General features: G+C 41.7%; 1 protein-coding gene across 2 annotated transcripts in view; it reads left to right on the top strand.

Annotated features, from left to right (window-relative positions):
* COL4A5 (collagen type IV alpha 5 chain) overlaps window positions 1-26,134 on the top strand; it is a 364,692-nt gene that overhangs the window by 293,528 nt on the left and 45,030 nt on the right. For both annotated transcript variants that reach the window (XM_063937288.1, XM_063937287.1), the window contains exons 34-42: window positions 19-117; window positions 554-643; window positions 1,686-1,825; window positions 4,437-4,563; window positions 5,026-5,106; window positions 10,510-10,608; window positions 10,684-10,734; window positions 11,080-11,265; window positions 25,141-25,274. In XM_063937288.1, the coding sequence (XP_063793358.1) occupies window positions 19-117; window positions 554-643; window positions 1,686-1,825; window positions 4,437-4,563; window positions 5,026-5,106; window positions 10,510-10,608; window positions 10,684-10,734; window positions 11,080-11,265; window positions 25,141-25,274 (1,007 nt within the window). The remainder of the gene's footprint in view (window positions 1-18; window positions 118-553; window positions 644-1,685; window positions 1,826-4,436; window positions 4,564-5,025; window positions 5,107-10,509; window positions 10,609-10,683; window positions 10,735-11,079; window positions 11,266-25,140; window positions 25,275-26,134) is intronic.

The raw sequence follows: 26,134 nt of genomic DNA on the forward strand, positions 1-26,134 counted from the left end.
TTTCTTTTATCTTTTAAGGTCCACCTGGGTTAAATGGAGAGAAAGGCTTCAGTGGTATATCTGGTACTCCAGGATCACCGGGTCAAAGTGGGCTTCCAGGATCTCCAGGACTACCAGGTGAGGCCATAGTTTTGTTTGAATTTGTCTAATTATGCTATCAGGATTATAATATTAGTATGCACCCATTACCTGCATGACATTTTCTGACCAATGTGTCCCCTAAGAATCAGTATCAGCCCTGATGACCAAATCACTTCATCCCAGCCTACAAAATGGTTCACTGCTCTGTGTAGATGACAGGTACACTGTAAGATTATCATTCTTGCAGAAAGTAATGTTTGACATTATTCTTGTGTTGAGCTACAAAGCTGGATCCTAATAAGTTATTTCTGTAAGGGGCTTAATATATTTCTTATGTAAGAACATGTGCTGTGCAAACACACAATGTATTCTCCGCAAACCACTTATTTTCGTCAGCAGGGCCAATGTGTTTCTATTTTTTTTCCATTGTCATATATGGTTTAAGTGGACTCTCCAATTCTTATTATCACAGGGCCTAAAGGAGATTCTGGATTTTCTGGACAGCCTGGTTCCCCTGGATCAGCTGGACAAAAAGGGAATATGGGCGAGATGGGACTTCCTGGTACGTCTAATGCTATATTATGTATTGTAATCTTGGGTTGTACTCCGGGGACGTAAACAGAAAGACTTTGCTCTCTTGATGGTGAAATGGGAAACACATTGTTGGGTATTGAAAGAAGTGTTCTGGGCTTAAGGGAGTTGGACTTTCTTATTGAGAAATGTATTGTGTCTACAACATAGTAATAAAACATAACAATTCAGCTTGTCTAATGGGAAATGCAACAAGTACACAAATAGCAATAAGAAGAAACAGAACAGTGCATTATCAAGGCTCAAGGCCTCACTGCTCTGCTCTAAAGGAGCAGGGGCCTATTCTTTATGTTAGGGGGTAGGCAACCTGGAATTACCCCAATGAGTGATATTCCTGTTACATTATCAGTCATTACAAATGAGAAATGGTGCTCCAACCAATCAGCTCCTAACTGTCATGTGTTTTTAAAATGACAGTTAAGAGCTGATTGGCTGCAGCACCAATTATCATTCGTAATGAGTGATAGCAAGAATATCACTCATTTGTTAAATCTGCCCCTAAGCTTTATAGCATGACTTTGGAGCATGACTGCAGGAACATTACGGGGCAATTCAGTTATTTTAGCGCACCAGATCTCCAGTCAATTGTTTGTTCCAGTGCTAGGCACCCAAATAGACCTGGTTTAAACATGTAAAGCAGCTAAATCCATTTAAACTATTGGACGCAACAAGGAAAATGTACGAAAAGTTGGACTTTTTGCACATTTCTGCTCGCCTCCTCTGGAACGTGTGAGCAAAAATAATGGGTGCCCGCTGTATTTGCACCTGTTCAGACAAACAATTAAGTTGCTCAGTCGGATGCAGGGAGCCTAGAAAATTGAATGCCCTCCTATAAAACTGATATATTGTAATTTTTGTTTTTTTATAAGCTCATTATGACATGTGGCATCATTAACACCCATTTGCTTCTGTAGTTAAGGAACATAACCCAAAGTATTATCAGAAAAGACTTGAAAATTGGTCTTTAGTAACTGTTTTGTTGAGTACTATTTTACACATGACTTTCGTCATAGGACCATCTGGTGAAAAGGGCTCATCTGGACAATCAGGGCGTGCTGGATCACCAGGACCTCCAGGATTTAGTGGGTCAAAAGGTGAAAAAGGTGAACCAGGAATTTCTGGCGCTGGACAGCCTGGCCTGCCCGGCCAAAAGGTACACCATATTATTATTTATATACACATCTGAAATACTGATTTTAACTAATTATGACTGGTATGTAGTCAAATGGACATTTTAAGTAAAAAAATATCCAGGGTAAGATACAGTAATTCTTTAAAGGGGACATGGCCAAGATGCTTAGACACACCCTCTGTTCCATAATATTTGTTTATGTCAATCTGTATAAGCCTTGATTACACTATACACAGGGACCAATAACCATACTAGACAGCTGAATTTGTGAAACATTGCACCGGGGGTTGTGCTAGAACTCATTTATAAAACATACTGGAGGGATGTAGTCAATATCCCGGCAGCAGAATCCTGATGCTCAAAATCCCAATAGATCTGAACCGTGAGTATTAGGGTTAGAGTTAGGTTTAGTGTCAGAGTAAGGCACTAGGGGAGGGTTAGGACTAGGCTGCAGGAAGAAGGGGTTAGGGCTAGGCTGCAGGAATGACCGGTTAGAGTTAGGCTGTGGGAGGAATGTGTTAGGTATAAGGCTAGGGTTACACTACTTACCAAAATCTGTCAGGTTTCCACTGCTGGGATTCTGACCATCGGCATTCTGAGCACCAGGATATTGTACTCAACCCATACTGGATATGCAGCACCAAATGCTTTGTATGACACTGGTGCACCTAGACGTTACATTTCCACTATGCAGAGTGGAAATGAGTGGGCACCCTTCTGAATGCAAAAAGTGCCCTGCCATTAAGATTTTTATATGAACCTTTACATTCAAACCCTTGTGTTGTGATGTAAGTCTTTGTGTAACTGCACAAAGGAAGGTGTACAACACAAATAAAAATCATTTTTTTGCTTTGTACTGTATTGATGACTGCATGTATGGAGGTGAGAATGAGACCCAGCAGAATTGTGATGTATCCTATTGCATCAAAATGCTGACCAGTCATATACATACATGGCTAAGATGAGACGAAGATAAACCATACACAGAAATTGGGTCTCACTCACTTTGGGACTGATTCTGAGTTGTGAGGAAGGAAAAAAAAAAAAAAGCTATAAGCTTTGTACCTTGGCAAAGCAATGTTACACTGGAGATGGGATGAATTTAGATGTTCAGAGGGGATCAGTACTAAATTAAAATTTTCTCTAATATAGGTTACCTGAATCATCTTATGGGATAAGACTATGGGGGTGTGAGTGTTCAGACAGCTCCGGCATCTTGCGTCTGTCTCCTCCACCGCAGCACTCTCCCAGAAGAGGGTAGCTAGGCACCTGTGGGTACTCTGGGACCCTATTCTCTCCTATCGGGAGGCCTCTCTGTTTAATGGCAATGCTGGTGCTGCACCTGGCATTCGTTATACAGCTTCCATAGTGGTAGCACTGGGTGGCCAAGCAGCAAACACTGAATCTAAGTAGCTACCTTGGATCTTGTTCTCCCTGGATAATTACCAGAGAGAACAGCCTTCTGCTGGCTCCCGGTAAGCTTTGCTTTATTTTGGTGCCTGTTTTACGACAGTCACCATCTTGGCCACACTTCCCGGGGACAAGGGGAGGACTTTACTACTAAACTCCTTCACCATGTTCTTGTGGGTCGGTTAGAATCAGAAACATCGCCTTCAGTACCCAGGGTCTATGTCCCTTGGGGAATTTTTTTTTTTAAAAACATCCTAGGTTACGTCGGATGGAGGACTGCTGATTCCCCCTCCTGGTGCAGGACCATGGTCCCCCACGGATATAAGGAAGGTGCTGTTTCAAAAGCACCCGCCACTGTCTACTGCAGGTGGGGTAGTGCTGGGAGGGTGGAACAGAGCTGATGTGAACTGGAGCAGCCACTGCGCTCCAGTCCTCCCCAGTAAGTTTTAGTCCATGCCCCTAATTGCATTAGCTGGCACTAGCAGGTCGGTAAATAATGGCCACAGCCTACTTTAGGTAGTACTGGCCTGTTCACAGATGTCCTGTAAAGTAAAGGCTAAATAACCTTTGTTTTACATATAGTACCTTACAATACAGAGTATATGAGAATTTCAGACTAGAATACGAGAGAAAAAGGATTGTGAAAACATGAGCAGATAGTGGGGCTCATTCTGAGTTGGGACTAAAACAAAAGAGGGTAAGTAAATGTGCACCTTGGCAAAACCATGTTATACTGCAACATGATTTGAAAAAAAACATTTCACAGGGCTGCACTGATTAATTTCATATGTGACACTTGTATATCTGTGTGCAACTGAGTCTCTATACGGAGGACAATGGAACTTGGAGTGAAAAAAAGTAGCTCGAAACATACAAGTGTTGCATATCAAATTAATCACTGCACTCCGGTGAAGCGGTTTTGTCACATTACATTGCGATTAAGATGCACATTCAAGCAACAAAGACAAGTAAAACATGCTAAGCGCAAGCTGGGTCACAAGGAACCTGGTGTGCCGAGAGTGCTGTCTGGTGCAACTGCAGCAACACATCTATCTTTTAATGATGTATCAAAGCCTCATCTTACTTATTACATAAATGATATATGCAATTGCAAACTCATACTATTTTTTTGGAAGTGAATGTATTTCTCATAAGCTAATGCTGAGCAGCACGTGACAGCTGAGTTTGTTGATATTTTAACTATTTGTATTGGTCCTTTTAGGGTGATCCTGGACCAGCAGGTTTTCCAGGCACCTCAGGCAGTAAAGGGGAGGCAGGAAGCCCTGGATTGCCCGGATTACCAGGAGTTCCAGGCCTTAAAGGAGATGCAGGGATCCCAGGATTTTCAGGTATCATCACTTTGTTTAAACCACAAAATATCTGACACACTTGATGTCACTATACATTAAAAAGGAAAGTTATTCTGGTCTGTCCTGGTTTGTATGAGTCCTGTCATCACCTCCTGTTTACTTACTATAAGTGTCACTGTATTTATAGTAATACTTTGGGATAATAAATAGTAACATTACAATCTGTACAAGAGTCAGATCAAAAGACAATTCTTGACAATATTTATTATAAAAAAAAGAAGGTTCCAGAGCACCTCAAATAGAATTCCAATAATGGCCCATTGATCTTACACAATAGTTTCACCCCAAATGTCTTCCCTTTCTTCCTCTTCCTATTGTCTTGTGTTGGACATTCCCAACATTCTTGAGAAAATGACACCATATTGGTTGTGTTTATAATATAACACAGAAACACAAGTCACTCTCTGCAATGTGTCATTTTTTATCATTTACTTTTTTTAGGTTCTCCAGGACTTCCTGGATCAAAAGGACTCGATGGACCTCCAGGGAACCCTGGTGGCCCAGGCTCTCCAGGATCAAGGGGTAAGAAATGGGATACAGAGGTAATGTCGATGGTCATGCTGTCGACAGCATGATATCGACAGGAGATTGCCGACACTTGTAATTTGATTTAAAGCATTGTAATGGTGTCAACATGTTCATAAAGAATCATGTTTAAAGCTACAGTGCACCCGGAAAGTATTCATAAGTCTTCACTTTTCCACATTTTGTTATGTTACAGCCTTATTCCAAAATGGAATAAATTAATTTTTTCCCTCCAAATTCTACACATAATACCCCATAATGACAATACGAAAAAAGTTTTTTTTTTGAGATTTGTGAAAATGTATTAAAAATAAATTGCTAAGAAATCACATGTACATAAGTATTCACAGCAATTGCCATGAAGCTCAAAATTGAGCTCAGGTGCATCCTGTTTCCACTGATCATCCTTAATATGTTCCTACAGCTTAATTGGAGTCCACCTGTGGTAAATTTAGTTGATTGCACATGATTTGGAAAGGCACACACCTGTCTATATAAGGTCCCACACTTGACAGTGCATGTCTGAACACAAACCAAGCATGAAGTCAAAGGAATTGTCTGTAGACCTCCAAGATAGGATTGTCTCGAGGCACAAATATGTGGAAGAGTACAGAAAAATATCTGCTGCTTTGAAGGTCCCAATGAGCACAGTGACCTCCATTATCCATAAATGGAAGAAGTTCAGAACCACCAGGACTCTTCCTAAAGCTGGCCGGCCGTCTAAAGTGAGCAATCGGGGGAGAAGGACCCTAGTCAGGGAGGTGACCAAGAACCCATTGGTCACTCTGTCAGAGCTACAGCATTCCTCTGTGGAGAGAGGAGAACCTTCCAGAAGGACAACCATCTCTGCAGCAATCCACCAATCAGGCCTATATGGTAGAGTGGCCAGACGGAAGCCACTCCTTAGTAAAAAGCACATAGCAGCCCGCCCGGAGTTTGCCAAAATGCACCTGAAGGACTATTAGACCATGAGAAACTAAATTCTCTGGTCTGATGAGACAAAGATTGAACTCTTTGGCGTGAATAGCAGGCGTCATGTTTGGAGGAAACCAGGCACCACTCATCACCAGGCCAGTACCATCCCTACAGTGAAGCATGTTGGTGGCAGCATCATGCTGTGGGGATGTTTTTCAGTGGCAGGAACTAAGAGTCTAGTCAGGATAGAGGGAAAGCTGAATGCAGCAATGTACAGAGACATCCTGGATGAAAACCTATGCCAAAGCGCTCTAGACCTCAGACTGGGGTAACTGTTTATCTTTCAGCAGGACAACGACCCTAAGCACACAGCCAAGATATCAAATGAGTGGCTTCAGGACAACTCTGTGAATGTCCCTGAGTGGCCCAGCCAGAGCCCAGACTTGAATCCGATTGAACATCTCTGGAGAGATCTGAAAATAGCTGTACACCGACGCATCCCATGCAACCTGACGGAGCTTGAGAGGTGCTGCAAAGAGGAATGGGCGAAACTGCCCAAAGATAGGTGTGCCAAGCTTGTGGCATCATATTCAAAAAGACTTGAGGCTGTAATTGCTGCCAAAGGTGCATCAACAAAGTATTGAGCAAAAGCTGTGAATACTTATGTATATGTGATTTTTTATTTTTTTATTTTTAATAAATTTGCAAAAATCTCCCCAAATTTTTTTTCACGTTGTTGTGTAGAATTTTGAGGGTAAAAATGAATCTATTCCATTTTGGAATAAGGCTGTAACATAACAAAATGTGTAAAAAGTGAAGCGCTTTGAATACTTTCCAGATGCACTGTATAATGCAGACACCGGTACAATGATTTAAACAACATTTTAACAGTGTCACAAATCTCCCTTTGATGTCAGGCTGTCGACGCATTGACTGTCAACAGCATGAACATTACCTTACCGCAAGCTATAAAGACGTGATCTCTTCTTAGCAGTAACAGGGTGATATGTGAGAGTGCCAGTTTTGACCAAACAGTTAAGTAACACGAAAAAGAATAAATGAGATTTGTATGGAGAGCATCTTTTCTTAGGTCTCTGTTGGACTCTCTATGAAGAAGGTGCATGACAAACTGGAAGTAGGTGCCTCAGAGGCAGATAACATGGAGAGCTTTGCTTACCACACTATTATATACCCCCTCAGGTGGTGGGCCACCACCCGAGTGGGAATTCCAGGTGGCGGTACTTTGACCTCCGGGATCCTGTCATTCCGTAAATTAACCGTCGTTCGGGAGAGATAACATGACAGACCAGAAGTAGGTGCCTCAAAGGCAGATAACATGACAGACCGGAAGTAGGTGCCTCAGAGGCAGATAACATGACAGACTGGCAGTAGGTGCCTCAGATGAAGATAACATGACAGACTGGTAGTAGGTGCCTCAGAGGAAGATAACATGACAGACTGGAAGTAGGTGCCTCAGATGTAGACAACATGACAGACTGGCAGTAGGTGCCTCAGAGGCAGATAACATGACAGACTGGCAGTAGATGCCTCAGAGGACGATAACATGACAGACTGGCAGTAGGTGCCTCAGAGGCAGATAACATAACAGACTGGAAGTAGGTGCCTCAGAGGCAGATAACATGACAGACTGGCAGTAGGTGCCTCAGAGGACGATAACATGACAGACTGGCAGTAGGTGCCTCAGAGGCAGATAACATAACAGACTGGAAGTAGGTGCCTCAGAGGCAGATAACATGACAGACTGGCAGTAGGTGCCTCAGAGGCAGATAACATAACAGACTGGAAGTAGGTGCCTCAGAGGCAGATAACATGACAGACTGGCAGTAGGTGCCTCAGAGGACGATAACATGACAGACTGGCAGTAGGTGCCTCAGAGGCAGATAACATAACAGACTGGAAGTAGGTGCCTCAGAGGCAGATAACATGACAGACTGGCAGTAGGTGCCTCAGAGGCAGATAACATGACAGACTGAGGCTGCTGCCTTAACAAACAGTCAGTAGAGGAAAAAGGATGCTAGGGCCAGATTTAGAGATGCACACATATTTGCAGAATTGAGCAATTATTGGCAGATTGCGCACGCATCACAGTCGCACTATGCATGCTACAAGGTACCTTAGCGATTTTGTGTGCAGTGATGATTTGTTTGCAAAGTGACTGACAGGGAGCACTTGGGGGTGGTAATGGGGATCTGCAACAAAAATGCAGTAATATCATAACCGTTTTCAGGGCGTGTCTCAACCCTCAACTGCGATCCCATATGCAGAAAACATGGCGCCAGCATCTCAGATCCTGCAGCAATTCTGTATGACCATAGGACGATTATTGGAGGATCTGCGACCACCACTATGTGTTTGTACGTAGTAGCATGGCTCTGCATAGTCGCCAGAGGGTGTCTCAGTACACTTCCAGGCAGCGGCAGTTTTAGCATATTTTCACACATCTGCTGTGAATGGGATCACAGCTGTGAATACATTAGCATGAATCAGGCCCTAGTCACATATGGGGAGCTCACAGCATGCAACACAATGTATAATTTGATACTGGGTCATAAACGTACCTTGATGTACATATTACTATACACCTCTGTCACTGCACATTGTTAGTGTCTGTTCAAACCTGTTAGAATTTTATCTGGGTCTTGTGCGAGCTGTCATTGTTATCTCTCTTCATTTACACTCTCTCTGCTAACAGAAAAGTGTGTCATCATTCAGCAAAGCTTACTGTTTTATACATCATTGCTGCAGCCCATACATGGAATATGAAAACAGTATGGTTATGTGCACAGAGAGGTTTAGTAATCGCTCTCCACCATTCCGTTTTTTACCATCAGACAAAAAAGCAAGACACTGAGACTCCATAGACAAAACGTGGAGAGACAGTGTAGCAGTGCACACAGACATCTAGTGCCACATAGGGGGGAATTCAGTAAGCAGCAGTAAAAACTGAGATTTAATTCTCCTTAGGATTTACAGCGAATTTCACTTCACCACCTCTGAGCAGGTGATAAGCTTGGGAAAGATAAAAATATGGGGAATTGGTTCAGAACCCCTGGGACACTGTCCTAAATAACTAATTAGGCACTTGGAAGTTTTTAATTATTTTTAATTGCCCACTAATGACGTCCTTTTCGGGGTACAAAAATGCAAAGTGATGGAAGTTGGGGTTCAAGGTATGGGACAGGTATATTGGGGTTGTTTTTTAAAGTGGGATAAGTGTTTTTAGACTTGCAGGTGGGAGTAATCTTTTTTTGGAAGTTTTTTAAAGTAGCTTAAATTGACCCAAATATGTACTAACATCCATTTTTATGCACCCCCAATTTAATTGGAACACACATTTTGCTGAACAACACTTACTTTCTATTATTTTTCTGCTTTTTTTAAATGCATATAACAGCAATTTGAGATTTGACCTAATTTAAGTACCCCCTATCTTTATATTGTGACATCTAATAGACTTCTATACTGTTTTCTTATCTTAGTTTGATTTTTTTTGGGGGGGTACAGGCAGATATCCTCATTTTCTCCTAAACTTTTCTCTGGTTTTGACGGCAAGTATCCCATTTTCGTGAATTAGAAATAGGATAGTTCGAATCGCAAGAGTGCACAAACCCATAATCATTGCAATCATTTTTTTGTGATGTCCACGAAAAGTCCGATCACAGTAAATTATCGCTTTATCATGGTGAATTTAATTCCCCTCATAGAATGAAGCAGGAAGTGGAGAGTGAAGGATCTTGCACAATGCATAATAAATCAGACTTATTATGTACACATATAAGTGCCTTGAGTCCCATTGAGGAAAAAAAAAGCCACTATATAAATAGAATTATTATTATTATCTAGCAAATCTAATGGATATTCCCCTGAGGTTGATTCTCTAAAATGGTTTGAGAAGTTGATCAACACTTATTTCTTCCTAGTTACCAGCCCATCAAAATGATGGAAGAACATAACAGTAATATCAGCGCCGGCCGCTGTGTGCACCTAAACAGAGCAACACTTGAATTACTCTGTCGGGCGCCATCTAGTGGATGCCAGCATGCAAAACACTTGATTTCCCCCTATAGAATAGGAAACAATCCTGGTGGCGATTAAGTAACACTAACATGGAAAAGTAGTCAACTTCGTATTGGCACACTATATTAATAAAGCAAGCAATGTACAGTTTGGATAAAGGGTGCACTTGCACTAAAACATGTGTTGCCTATGGTTCTCTCGTCCAGTAACCATAGATCACTACTTTTACCGGAAATCTCATACTGTCACCATACTCTACTTTGCTCTGGGGTTATTGAATGCATATGCCTCTCTGTGGGTAAACTTGTATATACAAATATTTGTTCGCTTTCTTCTGATTTTGCTTTTGCCACATTGTTTGAAATAGTAAATGTCTTATATGGGTAACCTAATCTAGACTGGCCTACATAATGTTTCCTTTACCCAATTTAATTTTATTTATTGTAGGAGATGCAGGTCGTCCTGGGCCTCCAGGATCTCCAGGTGAAAAGGGTCAACCAGGCCAAGATGGAATTCCTGGGCCTGCTGGTCTTAAAGGAGAACCAGGTCAGTGTTCATCAGGCTTGATCACAGTATATTATACGCCTTGAGCTTTTATAAATACGTATGTCTGTGTTTTAGGATTACCAGGATTCGGGTCGCCAGGCCTGCCAGGAAATTCTGGGAGTCCAGGTAAGGTTTCCTCTTCTTTCATTTGCCTTTTGAGAATTAATTATACTGTACAGTTTCATGACAGTCTTTGTTTTACCCTGAAGGCCAGTGGGTAATTTTATTTGGTTGTGTTTGCATGTACTTGCGCATCAGCCATATCTGCAATTAATTCAGTGGTAAAAGCCCAAACACTTGCTCTATAATTTCATCAGTGTATAGCTGAGGACAAGAAGAGTGTATAGGGAATAGGACTTCCTTTACTTCGGCCATAGGAGACACATATTTAGAACTACTGTTTAGTGATAGAAGTACAAGGCTATAAATTAAACTGTTGCTTTAAATAAAAACTTTATGCGTTACTTGCAGGTGCAAAGGGTGAGCCAGGATTTTCTGGATCTCCCGGATCTCCTGGATTTCCCGGCCCCAAAGGAGACAGTGGTTATCCTGGGCGTTCAGGTAGCCCAGGACCACCAGGACAACCAGGTCTCCCTGGACAAGCAACACAGGGTCCTAAAGGGAATCCTGGACCAGCTGGACCTCCTGGACGACTAGGTAAGAACATTTATTATCAAGTGGACGTGGATAATGCTTTTGCTGCCAGCTTTTACGTATCAGTCATACCCAAAATATTATTTAAACGTAAAATCTATTAAAAAATTGTGGTCTCATCAATGACTGATCGTCAAATTGTCATATGTATCAATTTTCTCTCATTCCCCAATAAGTAGTGAAACAAAAAACACTAAAAAGTATACTGTGTGTGAACTAACACACTAAAATATTATTTAACATTGTATTGCATTATTTTTATTTGCCTATACCATGCTGACTGCATTTATTAGCGATTGTCCTGCACTCCGTTGCATTGCATAAACAAGAGACCACTGATGACATTTTCTGATATAGCGGCTGCCTGGAATTGGCACCATTTGTAGATGGGTTCTTTATTTCCTGCTCTGAAACAGTAACAGCTGCCAGCAAAAGACAGAACACTTGTTTTTAGCATGATGTCACTGAAATGAGCTAGTGAGCACAAAATTAGCCTTGGCACAGCCTGTGGCAACTGAGTTTGTTTATGGTCACCCAGTCAATGAACATAGTGAGCACGTGTGTCAACAAAAATCATTGTCTTCTTCACTGTGAAATCAAATCCAGGGGGGCACTGAAGCATGAGCAAATTTGGACCTCTGTCTCTGTGAGTCTCATTCCTTCACTCCATTGACTCCATCCCATTGCATTAAATGGCGGAATCCAACAAACATCAGCCTCTCGTCTTGTTTTCTGTTTATTCGCGCAGCATCTGCATATGTTTGTGATCCACTTCATACAAGGAGAACATGACTGATTATATTGGCAGATTTTAGCACTGTGTATATGATACTTCCGTTACCACCATGCAGCTTAAAGTGACTGGTATTATACAGATCATGCTGAGAGACCAGGGGTCAGTCATCTAGGCAGCAAACAAAACACTTGATACTTCTGTTTACCAATTGAAGGTACTGATCTACTAAATCGTCTCTCATCTCAGTAACTTGCTTACTAGGAGCTACCATGATGAAATGGTTAGCATGATAAATCACAGAATAAAGCCACTAAGGGAATATATTATTATATAAATATAAATCAGGTTGGGTAAGAAATCCCAGTTGTCGGGATACCGACAGTCAGAAGACCTACATCGGAATCCCAACAGGAATTTTAATCGGAATCCCAACAGGTATTTTACCCCTAATCCTAACCCTTTCCTCCCACAGCTCCGTAACTGTCCCCTCCTGCGGCCTAACCCTAACCGTCCCCTTCCGCAGCCGAACCCTGTGGCCAAACCCTCCCCCTGCAGCCTTACCCTAACCTCCCTCACCCCTATAGCCCAACCCTAACCCTCCCCCTAATGTCTAACCCTTATCCCAACCCCAATACTTACTATTGGGATTCTGCTGTCGGTCTTCTGACTTTCGGGGTCCTGACTGCTGGGATCCTGACCACATCCCTATAACTCATACTATAATACAATATAATATAGTAAAAACTTTTAAAATAACAATTTCTTTTAATTCTCAAGCCAGTTATTGGGAAGTTAGAAAATACCTTTTAGGTTGTATTATAACATCTAAAATATTTCTATTCACCTTTTTTTTGCTATAATAGAATTAATTTTGTTTATTAGGTGTTATTCATTTCTCAATTGTGTTTTAAATATTGTAGAAATAAATGAGCAGAAAGAGTCCTCTCCATTTGAGCCATTGTGACTGTACGGCAGTATAACTGTGGTCAGTTTGGAAATCATGTGGTTTTTTTTCTCTTGTATAAGCCAGCTGATTATTAGCACTCTCACAATCCATAGCACCATGTTAACTGGGAAAGCTCTAGCACACGCCAGCTCAGCTATGCTCTCCTTGTATGCCTCGTATTTTTTGCATGTATTGTGGGAAAGACCTGTTTTGTTTTGTTTTGTTTTGTTTACTTGTGCATGTGCTAATGTGGATAAAGCAAGCTATTATCAGTGTTTCACAAATATCAGCAATTCGTCCCTTTGTCCCACAGGCCAGTAGGAGACATTGTTTAAATGCTGCGTGTGTGACACTTCTGTGTCAAGTCCGCCTGCAGTGAGATTTTGTATTATGTACAAAAATGTACAATTTAGAAGAAAAGATAGAAGTGAACGGGTCCTGAAGTCCAGCAGCTTTACTGCAACATATTTATTCCACTGGCAAAATCGATCCGCAAAAGATGCAGTGGTTGTTTATGTCTGCAGTACCAGTGTGTAACACTGTTCAGACATTTGTACCACACATAGCAATGCAGCAAGGAAGTAACCCTCCTGAATGTGCATTGTACACCAATCAGATCCGCAGGGTATTCTCTATAAACACTGATCATAGTTTGTTCGCACTGGTGAATTGGGTCTTGCTGAAGGAAAAGTTGATACGTAACCAGAACGTTGAATTTTCTAACAATCTCGATGTTTTCCCCTCTTACATCTAATGATCAATATGGAAATGGATAATTGAATTGTGATCTCACTTCCAGGCCCTCAAGGTCAGCCCTTAAATCTGAGATTATTGCATGTAAATTTACAGTGTTAAATGTCAGGTTATTTTCCGCTTTAGAGGATTACGGTATGCCACGTCATTGACTGGATTATTGTATTTACATTCATTAAATGTCTGGCTAAACCAGTTTCCTGTTTGTAACTAAAAGGGTGAAATTCAATGCAAAAGATATCTCATAATAAATTGCTTATATGAAAAGATCATTTTAATACATAGGGCTCAGTTACCCTTATATGACCCCTCCCCCTTTTACCCCCTCACCAAAAATTGCCCCAGGAAGCAGTCATGTGACTGTACTGATGTATCAGCAGGCATTCAGCAGCAGAATGGCTAGTTACATCCTGCCAGAGCTACGCTGCACTGCTTGCAGAAACTGTTTTGTAATCACGCCACCCACTTCTATCAACTGACTGGGAGAGAACTGTGTGTTCCTTTTGGAATTATAGGTCATCCTGGAACTTTTAGATTTACACAGAGAAATTAGGATCATGCCATGGCCATTCCTTCTTCACATTTGTCTGGGCTCTGTAATTGCTATAATTAGGTTGTGCAAATAACCTAGTTAATGCAATTATAAGCTACAGTTTCAGCTCGTAAAGTACAGTACGTGATTTACTCGGCACATTTCTTAGAAGCTGCTTCCTTTGCAAACCGTGGAATAAGATGGCTATACACAGCTGTGACCAGGCCAAAGCTTGCTGGGTAATGTGATTTACAGAACACATACGAATGGGGGAGATGTGTGCTGAGCGATCTAGCACAGACCGGCCACCACACATCTCCCCCCCCACTCAGCACTCAGCACGATGTATGCTGAGCGAGGGGGCGCTCATTTCACCCAGTTTAGATTTCTTAGAATTTAAGCACAGATCTCTCTGTGTGTTCCCCCCTTAACACTTATAGAACAACAAGAAACATTTACGCACCACCTACCCTTACCCCTCAAAATACATTGCAATATCAATAAAGTATTGCAGCAGAAGTGTCAGTGTAGTTACTTTGTAGCCATTGTGTGTGCCCCTAATTAGAGTATGGATGCAGTCTCTGTGTCCAGAGCTGTCCAGTCTATCCATTTCACGTTGTTTGTCATTTCGTTCTGTTAGAGAGCTGTAAGGCAATGACTTGGCATACTGTTACGGTACGTAGGGATAGGCGACCTTCAGCACATTGCCCATGACTGAGCCTCAGCTGTGGTGCTGAATGTTGCCTGTACCTGGGTAGGGTTAACGCTAGAGGACTTTTCTAAACTCATGAAAATGCGTTAGTTTAGGTTTCATGAATAAGTGATAAAGTCAACAATACTAATGAGTATATAGTATTTAATCAGTGCGTGTGAGACACATGCATTATTTATATGGTGTTTTATGATTTTGTGCCATACATAGAAGCATTTTCATATAATGTGTGAATCTTATACTATAAATAATTTAGACCTTTTATTTGCTGTATTGTTGCACTAAAGCAGTAGAAAAATATTGTTTCAAAGGGTAATAGTACAATATAATAGCAGACCGGGTGCAAGAAATGTCAGTGTGTAGGAGCACCTGTACTGTTCATTCTGCCCAGGTAACATGAAGTATCATCCACATGTGACATTGCTAACGATTAAAGGCCGCATTAGTGATGCACTTACAGCCTCTCCTCTACATGTATTGCCCCTCTCCCCACTGTCTAGCAAATGGAGAATAACAAAAGTATTCTATCCTTTTACTTGTTATATAGGGCCAATGTATTATGCTGAGAATGTTGCCACACAAACACTCATGGGGCTTACACTGATTTGGACTTAGTTTGTGTAACATAAATTATGCAGATTAGTTCCCCACATGTCCAGAAAACAGTGCGCACACATGCATCTATATATTTGCTGACAGCTGTGTCTGCATATGACTGAAGAGGTAGGATGGGGGAAGGGGCAGTCTGACATACTGTAGGATGAGTACAGTTAGGGCGCATTCCCTGCACACAGGTGCATATACCTTATACCTGTCAAAGCCTTATGAATTGTGGGTGCCTACGGGCTGGTGCAAATACACCACGATGAACTAGCTAGCCGCTTCTGATTGGCTGATAGGTGCTTTCTTAATCGCTTATGAATATATTACATATGATTTTGTGAGCAATATAGTATTGTGTTCCCTGTACGAGAATGGAGTTATACCTGCTGTATTGCAGAGTTATTGTTAGATTTTATAGAACGTTAATAACAAATGCGTATTTTACAAGTATTGTTTGACAAATAGGGTGCAGGTGTATCTTTATGCCTGACATAAGCCTGGCGCATGCTACTGTTGCAGACCTGCATGCATCCTGGCAGGCTTGCAGATAATTGTGAGGGCTTATGGTCAAAATGTGGATACAAAATTCTTAGAATCCAGAAAAAGCCCCACACACGCTAATGATAATTTCATCTGAAACTGATGCATGTGTATATTTTTGTAACTGAATAGTACTTAATATAATGAGTTCACATGCACTGAGCTGCAGTGGGTGCCTGTACTAAACAGCCAGGCCAGAGACTGCTCGTCCAGTTTACTACACAGGAAGGAAACTAGTTCATAAAGAGGTTTTTCAATTTTTGTAGATGAGGCAAATCAGCAGGGAGCTGGTCAGTAGTCTGGTTCCTGCCATGCACATTATATCAACAACAGCTCTACCCACACTACACCACCACCACTCAGATGCACTTACCATATCACTGGACCGGCCTTCTACTGCTTTGTCTGCTATTCTGTTCTGATGCACTAAGATAACTGCTGTGATGCATGAAGATAAGTGCTCTGATGCACTAAGAAAATGGCGCTGATACACCATGATAACGGCTCTGATGTACTTAAATAAGTGCTCTGATGCACTGAGATAAGTGCTCTGATGCACTAAGATAATTGCACTGATACACTACGATAATGGCTTAGATGTACTAAGATACGTGTTCTGATGCATTAAGATAAGTGCTCTGATGGACTAAGATAACTGTTCTGATGAACTAAGATAACTGTTCTGATGCACCAAAGTAACTGCTCTGATGCATTAAGATAAGTGCTCTGATGGACTAAGATAATGGTTTTTATGCACTATGATAACACCTCTGATGCACTGAGATAACTGCTCTGATGCACTAAGATAAATGCTCTGATAAACTAAGATAATTGCGCTGATGCACTACGATAACGGCTATGATGCAGTAGGATAAGTGCTCTGATGCACTAAGATAACTGTTGTGATGCACCAAGATAACAGCTCTGATGCATTAAAATAAGTGCTCCGATGGACTAAGATAATAATTGCGTTGATGCACTACAATAACAGCTCTGATGCACTGAGATAACTGCTCTGATGCACTAAGATAAGTGCTCTGTTGAACTAAGATAACTGCGCTGATGCACTACGATAATGGCTTTGATGTTGTAGGATAACTAATCTGATGCACTAAGATAAGTGCTCTGATGCACTAATATAACTGCTCTGATGCACTACTAAGATAACGGCTCTGATGCACTAAGAGAATGGTGCTGATACACTATGATAACGGCTTTGATGCACTAAGATAAGTGCTCTGATGCACTAAGATAAGTGCTCTGATGGACTAAGATAATGGTGTTAATGCACTATGATAACAGCTCTGATGCACTGAGATAACTGCTCTGATGCACTAAGATAAATGCTCTGATGAACTAAGATAATTGTGCTGATGCACTAAGAGAATGGCACTGATACACTATGATAACGGCTTTGATGCACTAAGATAAGGGCTCTGATGAACTAAGATAATTTCTGATGCACTAAGTTAACTGCTCTGATGCATTAAGATAAGTGCTCTGATGGACTAAGATAACTATTCTGGTGCACTAAGATAATTGTTCTGATACAACAAGATAACTGCTCTGATGCATTAATATAAGTGCTCTGATGGACTAAGATAATGGTGTTGATGCACCTTGATAACTGCTCTGATGCACTGAAATAACTGCTGTGATGCACTAAGATAATTGCGCCGATGCACTACGATAACGGCTTTGATGCATTAAGATAAGTGCTCTGATGCACTAAGATAACCGTTCTGATGCACCAAGATAACTGCTCTGATACACTAAGATACGTTTTTAGATGCACTAAGATAACTGCTCTGAGTTAACAGTTTTCTGAGAGCTACAACATTGTTTCAAGAAAATAAAACTAATAACCGCCTGGCAGGTTATAATGTAGTGAATAGGGAAGGAAAGAGGAAGCACATATTTTCAAATTAATTTTATACATTAATTCTCTAACATACAAGTAGATAGGTTAGAGACAACATTAATATATACTTGTTTTACAAAAGGGTAGAAGAAAATGTAATTACGGTAATTTGCTAATCATCTTATCTGCTAGGACGTGAAATACAATAGAATGTATTATGCCCCATTTTAATGTGATGTAGATTAGTAAAACGTTTATAGAGAGGAATCCTTATATAGGTTATATAGGTATTTTTTGTATGAATTATCTTTGGGTCACTAGTTAAATGTGTCATCCAATCCTGCTTCAATTGTATTATGAGCAAAGGTGTAATGTATTATAAACTATTCACTGACTCTGTGTTTATTGAATCAACATTATTAATGTATTACCGATAAAGCAGACACAAAGCAGAGTGTCCATTAATCATGTTATGCTGTACAGAGAACATGGTGACATTGGTCTAGAATGAAGCCAGTACCAGCGTATGTGTTCTTAGATGGAGTAGATAACTTTGGAAAGGAAAATGCTCCTTCTAGGAACAACATCAACATTCCCTTAGAAAATGGTAGCATGACAGAGGACTAGTCATCAAAACAGATTTTAAATATATAAATGCAGTGCTTTGTTTGGTAATATACTATAAGTAAGAGCATTTACTGTAAGACCATGAGAAGTCTTCCTATTTGGAAAGTAGGCAATTTTTTTTTTTTTAATGCTTCAGGATATGTTTTCATTCTGTATAAAGTTATATATTAAGACGGGTGTAGTATAGTTTGCCGGCGGCTGGGATCCCGGCCACCAGCATACCGGCGCTGGTATCCCGACCGCTGGCATACCAGCAGCTGGGCGAGCGCAAATGAGCCCCTTGCGGGCTCGCTGCGATCGCCACGCTGGGGGCACTGTGGCGCGCTACACGTGCCATGCTATTTATTCTCCCTCCAGGGGGGTCGTGGACCCCCAAGAGGGAGAATAATTGCCGGGGGTCGGGTTTCCGGCGCCTGTATACTGAGCGCCGGGATCCCAGCAGCCGGCATACAGAAGATCACCCATTAAGACTAGTTACCAGCCCATCAAAATGACAATGACAACATAATAGTAATGTCAGCGCCGGCGGCTATGCGCGACGAACACAGCAACACTTGAATTGCCATCTAGTGGCCGCCGGCACTCAAAACACTTGAAGTCCACCCATAGAGGTGAGGTGCATCATATTTTATTATATAGGATTAGCGGCTCATTATGTTATCTGGGTTTTCTTTCTTTATATATCATATCAGTAAATACTTGCATGGCAAATAGGAAAACCAGCAGTATCACTGGATATGCAACAGTTAATCCTAAGAATCTTATGATATTACTTAGTGCTTCCTCATTCCAGCACTTCCATGATATGAGTTGAGAATCCTATTAAAATATCAACTGACTAAAATGTCAGTTTTGTTTTCAGCACCGGATGCCTTCCCTAAAGCCTGCTAATTAATTTTCCCATGAAAGAAGTCTTCTGCTCCACAATTAATTCATAATTCACGCTGATGTCAGTGAATAGCTTATATCCTTTCTAAATCATCCATCAATGAATTCAGCATGCCTATCCAGTTACCATGTATTAAATGTGTTTATTTTTAGTTGAATAACCTTGTATTTTTTGCTGGCTTGACATTGAGTACAATGATTGTGTATTGTGCATGCCTGTGAACGCAATGATAATCTCCTGTTATGTACATCTTTTGGTGATGATGTTTCCCTGTAATATGTATTAACTGGTGATTTTGTTTTGTGCTGTTTTGTTGTGTGACCTTTCTAACATCGAACACTGGGCATTGGTGAACCTCTCCCAGGTCCTCAAGGTTAGATCTTAGCAGCCGCCATATTGTTTAATTGCATGCTGTTTATTTATGGTGTATATTAGTTAATGTCTTTGATGTTTGTGGCTGCAATAATAAATTGTATGACATTACAGAGTTACGGATCAATGGAGGCTATGAAAAAACATGCAGACCACTTGTTTTGAAGTTGTGTTTCTTTTTCCTCATCTTGGTCACACTGACTTAAGTTGCCTTTTGTTCTCACTAAAGTACTGTATATCATGCTGTAAGTAGAAATATATTCACTGTAATCACTGAAAACTTTTTACATGGGATCTGATTTACAAAAGACTGTAACTAATGTAATTGCTTTGAATTTCTGTTAATTTGTTATTTTCTATTACAAATAAAAAATTTCATCCAGTTAATATTAACAAAAAATATATAAATTTAGACAATGCGATGGGCAGCCCCCAGCATGCGATCACAAGGATTGCAAATTCTGCTACTTCACAGAATTTGCAATCCTTACTGAATTAGGTCCTATGGCAGCACGGATTCTCCCATTAGCACCATTAGCAGCACGGATTCTCCCATTAGCACCATTAGCAGCACGGATTCTCACATTAGCAGCACGGATTCTCACATTAGCAGCACAGATTCTCACATTAGCAGCACAGATTCTCACATTAGCAGCACGGATTCTCACATTAGCAGCACAGATTCTCCCACATTAGCAGCACGGATTCTCCCACATTAGCAGCACAGATTCTCACATTAGCAGTACGGATTCTCACATTAGCAGCACGGATTCTCACATTAGCAGCACAGATTCTCACATTAGCAGCACGGATTCTCCCACATTAGCAGCACAGATTCTCACATTAGCAGTACGGATTCTCACATTAGCAGCACGGATTCTCCCACATTAGCAGCACAGATTCTCACATTAGCAGTACGGATTCTCACATTAGCAGCACAGATTCTCACATTAGCAGCACGGATTCTCACATTAGCAGCACGGATTCTCCCACATTAGCAGCACAGATTCTCACATTAGCAGTACGGATTCTCACATTAGCAGTACGGATTCTCACATTAGCAGTACGGATTCTCACATTAGCAGCACGGATTCTCACATTAGCAGCACGGATTCTCCCACATTAGCAGCACAGATTCTCACATTAGCAGTACGGATTCTCACATTAGCAGTACGGATTCTCACATTAGCAGCACAGATTCTCACATTAGCAGTATGGATTCTCACATTAGCAGCACAGATTCTCACATTAGCAGCACGGATTCTCACATTAGCAGTACGGATTCTCCCATTAGCAGTACGGATTCTCACATTAGCAGTACGGATTCTCACATTAGCAGCACAGATTCTCACATTAGCAGTATGGATTCTCACATTAGCAGCACAGATTCTCACATTAGCAGTACGGATTCTCACATTAGCAGTACGGATTCTCACATTAGCAGCACGGATTCTCCCATTAGCAGCACAGATTCTCACATTAGCAGCACAGATTCTCACATTAGCAGTACGGATTCTCACATTAGCAGTACGGATTCTCACATTAGCAGCACGGATTCTCCCACATTAGCAGCACAGATTCTCACATTAGCAGCACGGATTCTCACATTAGCAGCACGGATTCTCCCACAGTAGCAGTACGGATTCTCCCATTAGCAGCACGGATTCTCCCACATTAGCAGCACGGATTCTCACATTAGCAGCACAGATTCTCCCATTAGCAGCACAGATTCTCACATTAGCAGCACGGATTCTCACATTAGCAGCACAGATTCTCCCATTAGCAGCACAGATTCTCACATTAGCAGCACAGATTCTCACATTAGCAGCACAGATTCTCCCATTAGCAGCACAGATTCTCACATTAGCACCACGGATTCTCACATTAGCAGCACAGATTCTCACATTAGCAGCACGGATTCTCACATTAGCAGCACAGATTCTCCCATTAGCAGCACAGATTCTCACATTAGCAGTACGGATTCTCACATTAGCAGCACAGATTCTCACATTAGCAGCACGGATTCTCCCACATTAGCAGCACGGATTCTCACATTAGCAGCACAGATTCTCACATTAGCAGCACAGATTCTCACATTAGCAGCACGGATTCTCACATTAGCAGCACGGATTCTCACATTAGTAGCACAGATTCTCACATTAGCAGCACGGATTCTCACATTAGCAGCACGGATTCTCCCACATTAGCAGCACGGATTCTCACATTAGCAGCACAGATTCTCACATTAGCAGCACAGATTCTCGTATTAGCAGCACGGATCCTCACATAGGGACACACATTCAGACCTGAGATTGAATAAGAAAGAGGTCGCGCTATAGAGCCAATTAATTGTTCCACACCATTCTCAATTGTAAATATTTATTTAAAACATATAACCATATAAAAATATTATTCTTGTGATGTTTAAGATCTGGTGTGGTCACAACACCCTCAAATACATAGCAATTAAAAAGAGACAGTTCTCATCATAAAAATAAGTGTGCTGAATAGTATAATGTCCAAACTGGCAAGAATTATGCCACAAGTTCAGTAAGGAATAGGATCCTCCGTGTTAAATTGCACCCAATAATAGAGTCCAGAGGACACTGGTATTTTTATCCAAAAGCTATGCACCGCAGATGTAAAGGGTCACAGGTACATTTGCTCACTCTGTCCCTTATGCTTATAATACGGGACCTGTTTGCCAGTTCGAGGAGTTTTAAGTGCAGCCCGAGCGTCCCCGGGAATGTGATAAACGACTGTTACCTGTGAATCGTAGCGGTGTAGTGCAAATTAGTTGGCGGCTTCTATCCGTGTGGCTGGATGAATCACGCTGATGGAAGGTTTCCGTACGGGCAGCCCGACAGTTCCAACGAGCGGGCTATCACTGTTGCTAAACCCGCTCGAGCGGTCAGCCGCACAGCCGCTCCGGCTTCCAGAAGACACTGTTCTCTCCGGCACTGAATGAATGGTAGCTTACACGGTTTGCTGGTAACGGGTGCCAAGTGTTCTGGAGATGCCGGACGAAGGTCTGAACTATTCAGCAATCACTTAATTAGGGAGTCCTAGACGCGTTTCGTAACATCCAGTTACTTCTTCCATAGGCGGACACATTCAGACCTGATCGCTGTTATGCGAAATCGCACAGCAGACGGTTACCGAATGATTGCGCATGCTTACGCACCACAATGCGCAGGTGCAACACCAAACAGCGACAGAATGGTGCAAAAATTTCGATCGATAGGCGTATGCAGGCTGATTGACAGGTGAAGTTTTGGCACGGCGTACGCATGCATTCGCACACTTGCACGGGGCGGGTTTTCACTCTCTATGGGCGGCAGCTATCTGATCACAGACCTCTACAAAAATGCACAGCAGCGATCAGGTTTGAATTGGGCCCTTAATCCAGGGGCTTAATCCAATGAAAGACCCCATTTTATCACATAAATCTATGCAACCCAAGTATTATTTGCCAATGAGCTTGTTAATGTCTCGCTGTTGCATTAAAGAGATAAGTGACAACGAGTAGCAAGATGTTTGTCTTATGAGATCCCATGTGAGAAATGTTTTAGAAAACCCCAGTGGTTATATATATATATATATATATATATGTTGGAATCTTGCAGTTCCTGCATTGTACAGCAGAAGATATTAAAATAAATTATTTTTCAAATGTTTCCAGAAAATTCTTTTTATAACCCACTGGATGAAGAGATACATATTCACATCAAAACAAGTTAAATCTGCAATTTTTTGTGTCAATTTGATTTTCAGAAAAACATTTAGGGTGACACAAACCCAGAAATAGAAGTGAATGAGTTGTTTCAGAGGATAAATATCTTATTCTATTACTTTAACATTGTTATATTTCATATGTCATTGCCATTGTGTTTAGTTTACTTTTGAGGCACTGTATAGAATACAAAATATGTAACCAATTGTGTAGTTGTTAAAAGAAAAACAAAATGGTATATTAATAATAAGAAAATTCTGTTCATATAATAATAACGTAGCACAGGCAACCAGCAGTCACGCTTACCTAGGTCAGCTTGACTTATGTTACAATAGCTGTATTGTTCAGGGATAAGCAGCATAATGCAGTAGGCTCAGAAGAACACAATTTATAGTGAAGCATAGCAATATCTGAGCATCACATACAGCCGTGTCATAATAAATATATATATATATATAGAGCATATTACTATTTCACTAGGTTTAGATCGACAGACATTGATCTTCTGTGCTCATAAAATACACTATTAATGCTATTATAGCCACTTCAAGTTGCACTTCTGGCCAGTCCTACAATAAATATAAACAGGACTTCAATCTGAATATCATTTAGACCCTGCCACTGATGTGGCTCGCAGCGAAGTTTGCCGATATCCACAAACTGTGCATGCGCAGCGGGCGCATTGTGGCTGCAATTGCGACCAAAATGTGATTGACAGCGGTGGGTGTTTTTGTGGTGGTGATGCGGCATTGAGGGGACGGGCCAGGACCGATTTCTGAGCGGCTTCTTGACGTTACACACAGCCGCTCTGAAAAAAAAAATGTCCTCTGACCGCCTGGCTCTGCTGCCAAGGATCAACCTTAGATCCGATGTGTTCACAATTAGATTGTAAATGCATCGGGAGGCGGCCTTATACATGCTGGGCGGCCGTGCCCTGTGCCCTGCTTGCCCCCGGCATTGCCCTTGCCCTGGTCATCTGTGTTCATCTCTGCACATCTACCTAATTGTTACATGGCATCAAGAGTGTGTTTCTAAGTTTTAAACATTAGATTTCGAGCAGAGCTCCTGTTTCAAGTAACGGGTTATTACAGTGGGTTAGAATATCATTTTAATTAGGCGCAATTATTTTTGAGTGGTGTAAACCTTTAATGATAGGCAATAGTATTTTGTATTTTACTAATGTTTGTACACCAGTACATGGTGTTTCGCTCTCCTAGGCAAAGTAAAAGCATATACATGCTATACAAACTGCTATATTACAGTCAGGAAGCACAGAAGATGCCACATATTAATATGGTAGAGGGCTGCTGCCAAGACTTTAATCAGATACTGGATTTCAGCCCTTTTATAGTTAATATAATATGGATTTTAGTCCTGTACGGAATGCTTCTCAGACACAATATCTGAACATTCAACACGTTGTTTATACAAATATCAGTAACTGTGTAACTATGATTACATTCATATAAATATACATATTTTAAAACATGTATCAATTTTCTTAACTGAGGGTTTGATAATAGCAATTTCAGTGTTTCTTTGCCTTCCTAATTTTTATTCATGGTTATATAAAGGTACACCTGGCCCAGAAGGTCCACGCGGCCCATCGGGCAATGGAGGCTTTAAAGGTGACAAAGGAAACGCTGGCATACCTGGACAACCTGGATTCCCAGGAGCTAAAGGAGACTCAGGAACACCTGGATTCCCAGTAAGTCAAATGGATGTCTTCTGCAGCATGGTGTATAGATGCTGCTAACCAAGGGCCTGCTTTACCAACGGGTTCACTACGATCTGCCGGCGGCCGGCCTCCTGGCGACCAGCACACCGGCGCCGGGAGGCCGGCCGCCGGCTTACCGACAGTGTGGCGAGCGCAAATGAGCCCCTTGCGGGCTCGCTGCGCTCGCCACGCTACGGGCACGGTGGCGCGCTACGCGCGCCACACTATTTTGTTCTCCCTCCAGGGGGGTCGTGGACCCCCACGAGGGAGAATAAGTGTCGGTATGCCGGCTGTCGGGCTCCCGGCGCCGGTATGGTGGTCGCCGGGAGCCCGACCGCCGGCATACTGAAGACCACCCTTACCAACTACTAAAGGCAAATGAATTATCAATAAGAACAATGGTGAAATGACATTCCTAGCAACAGATTTATGAAGCCGGTGAGCTGCTGCAAAATGAAGTTCTTTTTGACGCCACTAAAAATGGTCCAACTCCAACCTTATATCTCATTACAGTAATATGCGTCTGCAAAAAGGAAATCTAATTTCTGCACTATTATTTTACAAATAATTGCCTCGCTCGGAGCACTTCCTTTTCACCTGCCGACACTGCAGTCTGGCTTATTGGCTTCTTGTACACAGGTACATTTCTGCAAATAGAGTTCACAATGGGATCAGGGCTGGCATTGCTGCGCGAGACGTCTGAGGCACCAAGTAGGTGCGTGCGTCTGTATCACCTCATGTGCCAATGGAGACAAATGTTAAGTAGGCATTTCTGGGCACCGAATATCAGGACACATAGAGTGGTTGTTTCTGATGGGGGGTGTCGTGGGCATGTGCCGTGACTGATTAAA

Source organism: Pseudophryne corroboree, chromosome 8 (genome assembly GCF_028390025.1).
Source record: "Pseudophryne corroboree isolate aPseCor3 chromosome 8, aPseCor3.hap2, whole genome shotgun sequence".
In the NCBI taxonomy this organism is placed as follows: domain Eukaryota; kingdom Metazoa; phylum Chordata; class Amphibia; order Anura; family Myobatrachidae; genus Pseudophryne; species Pseudophryne corroboree.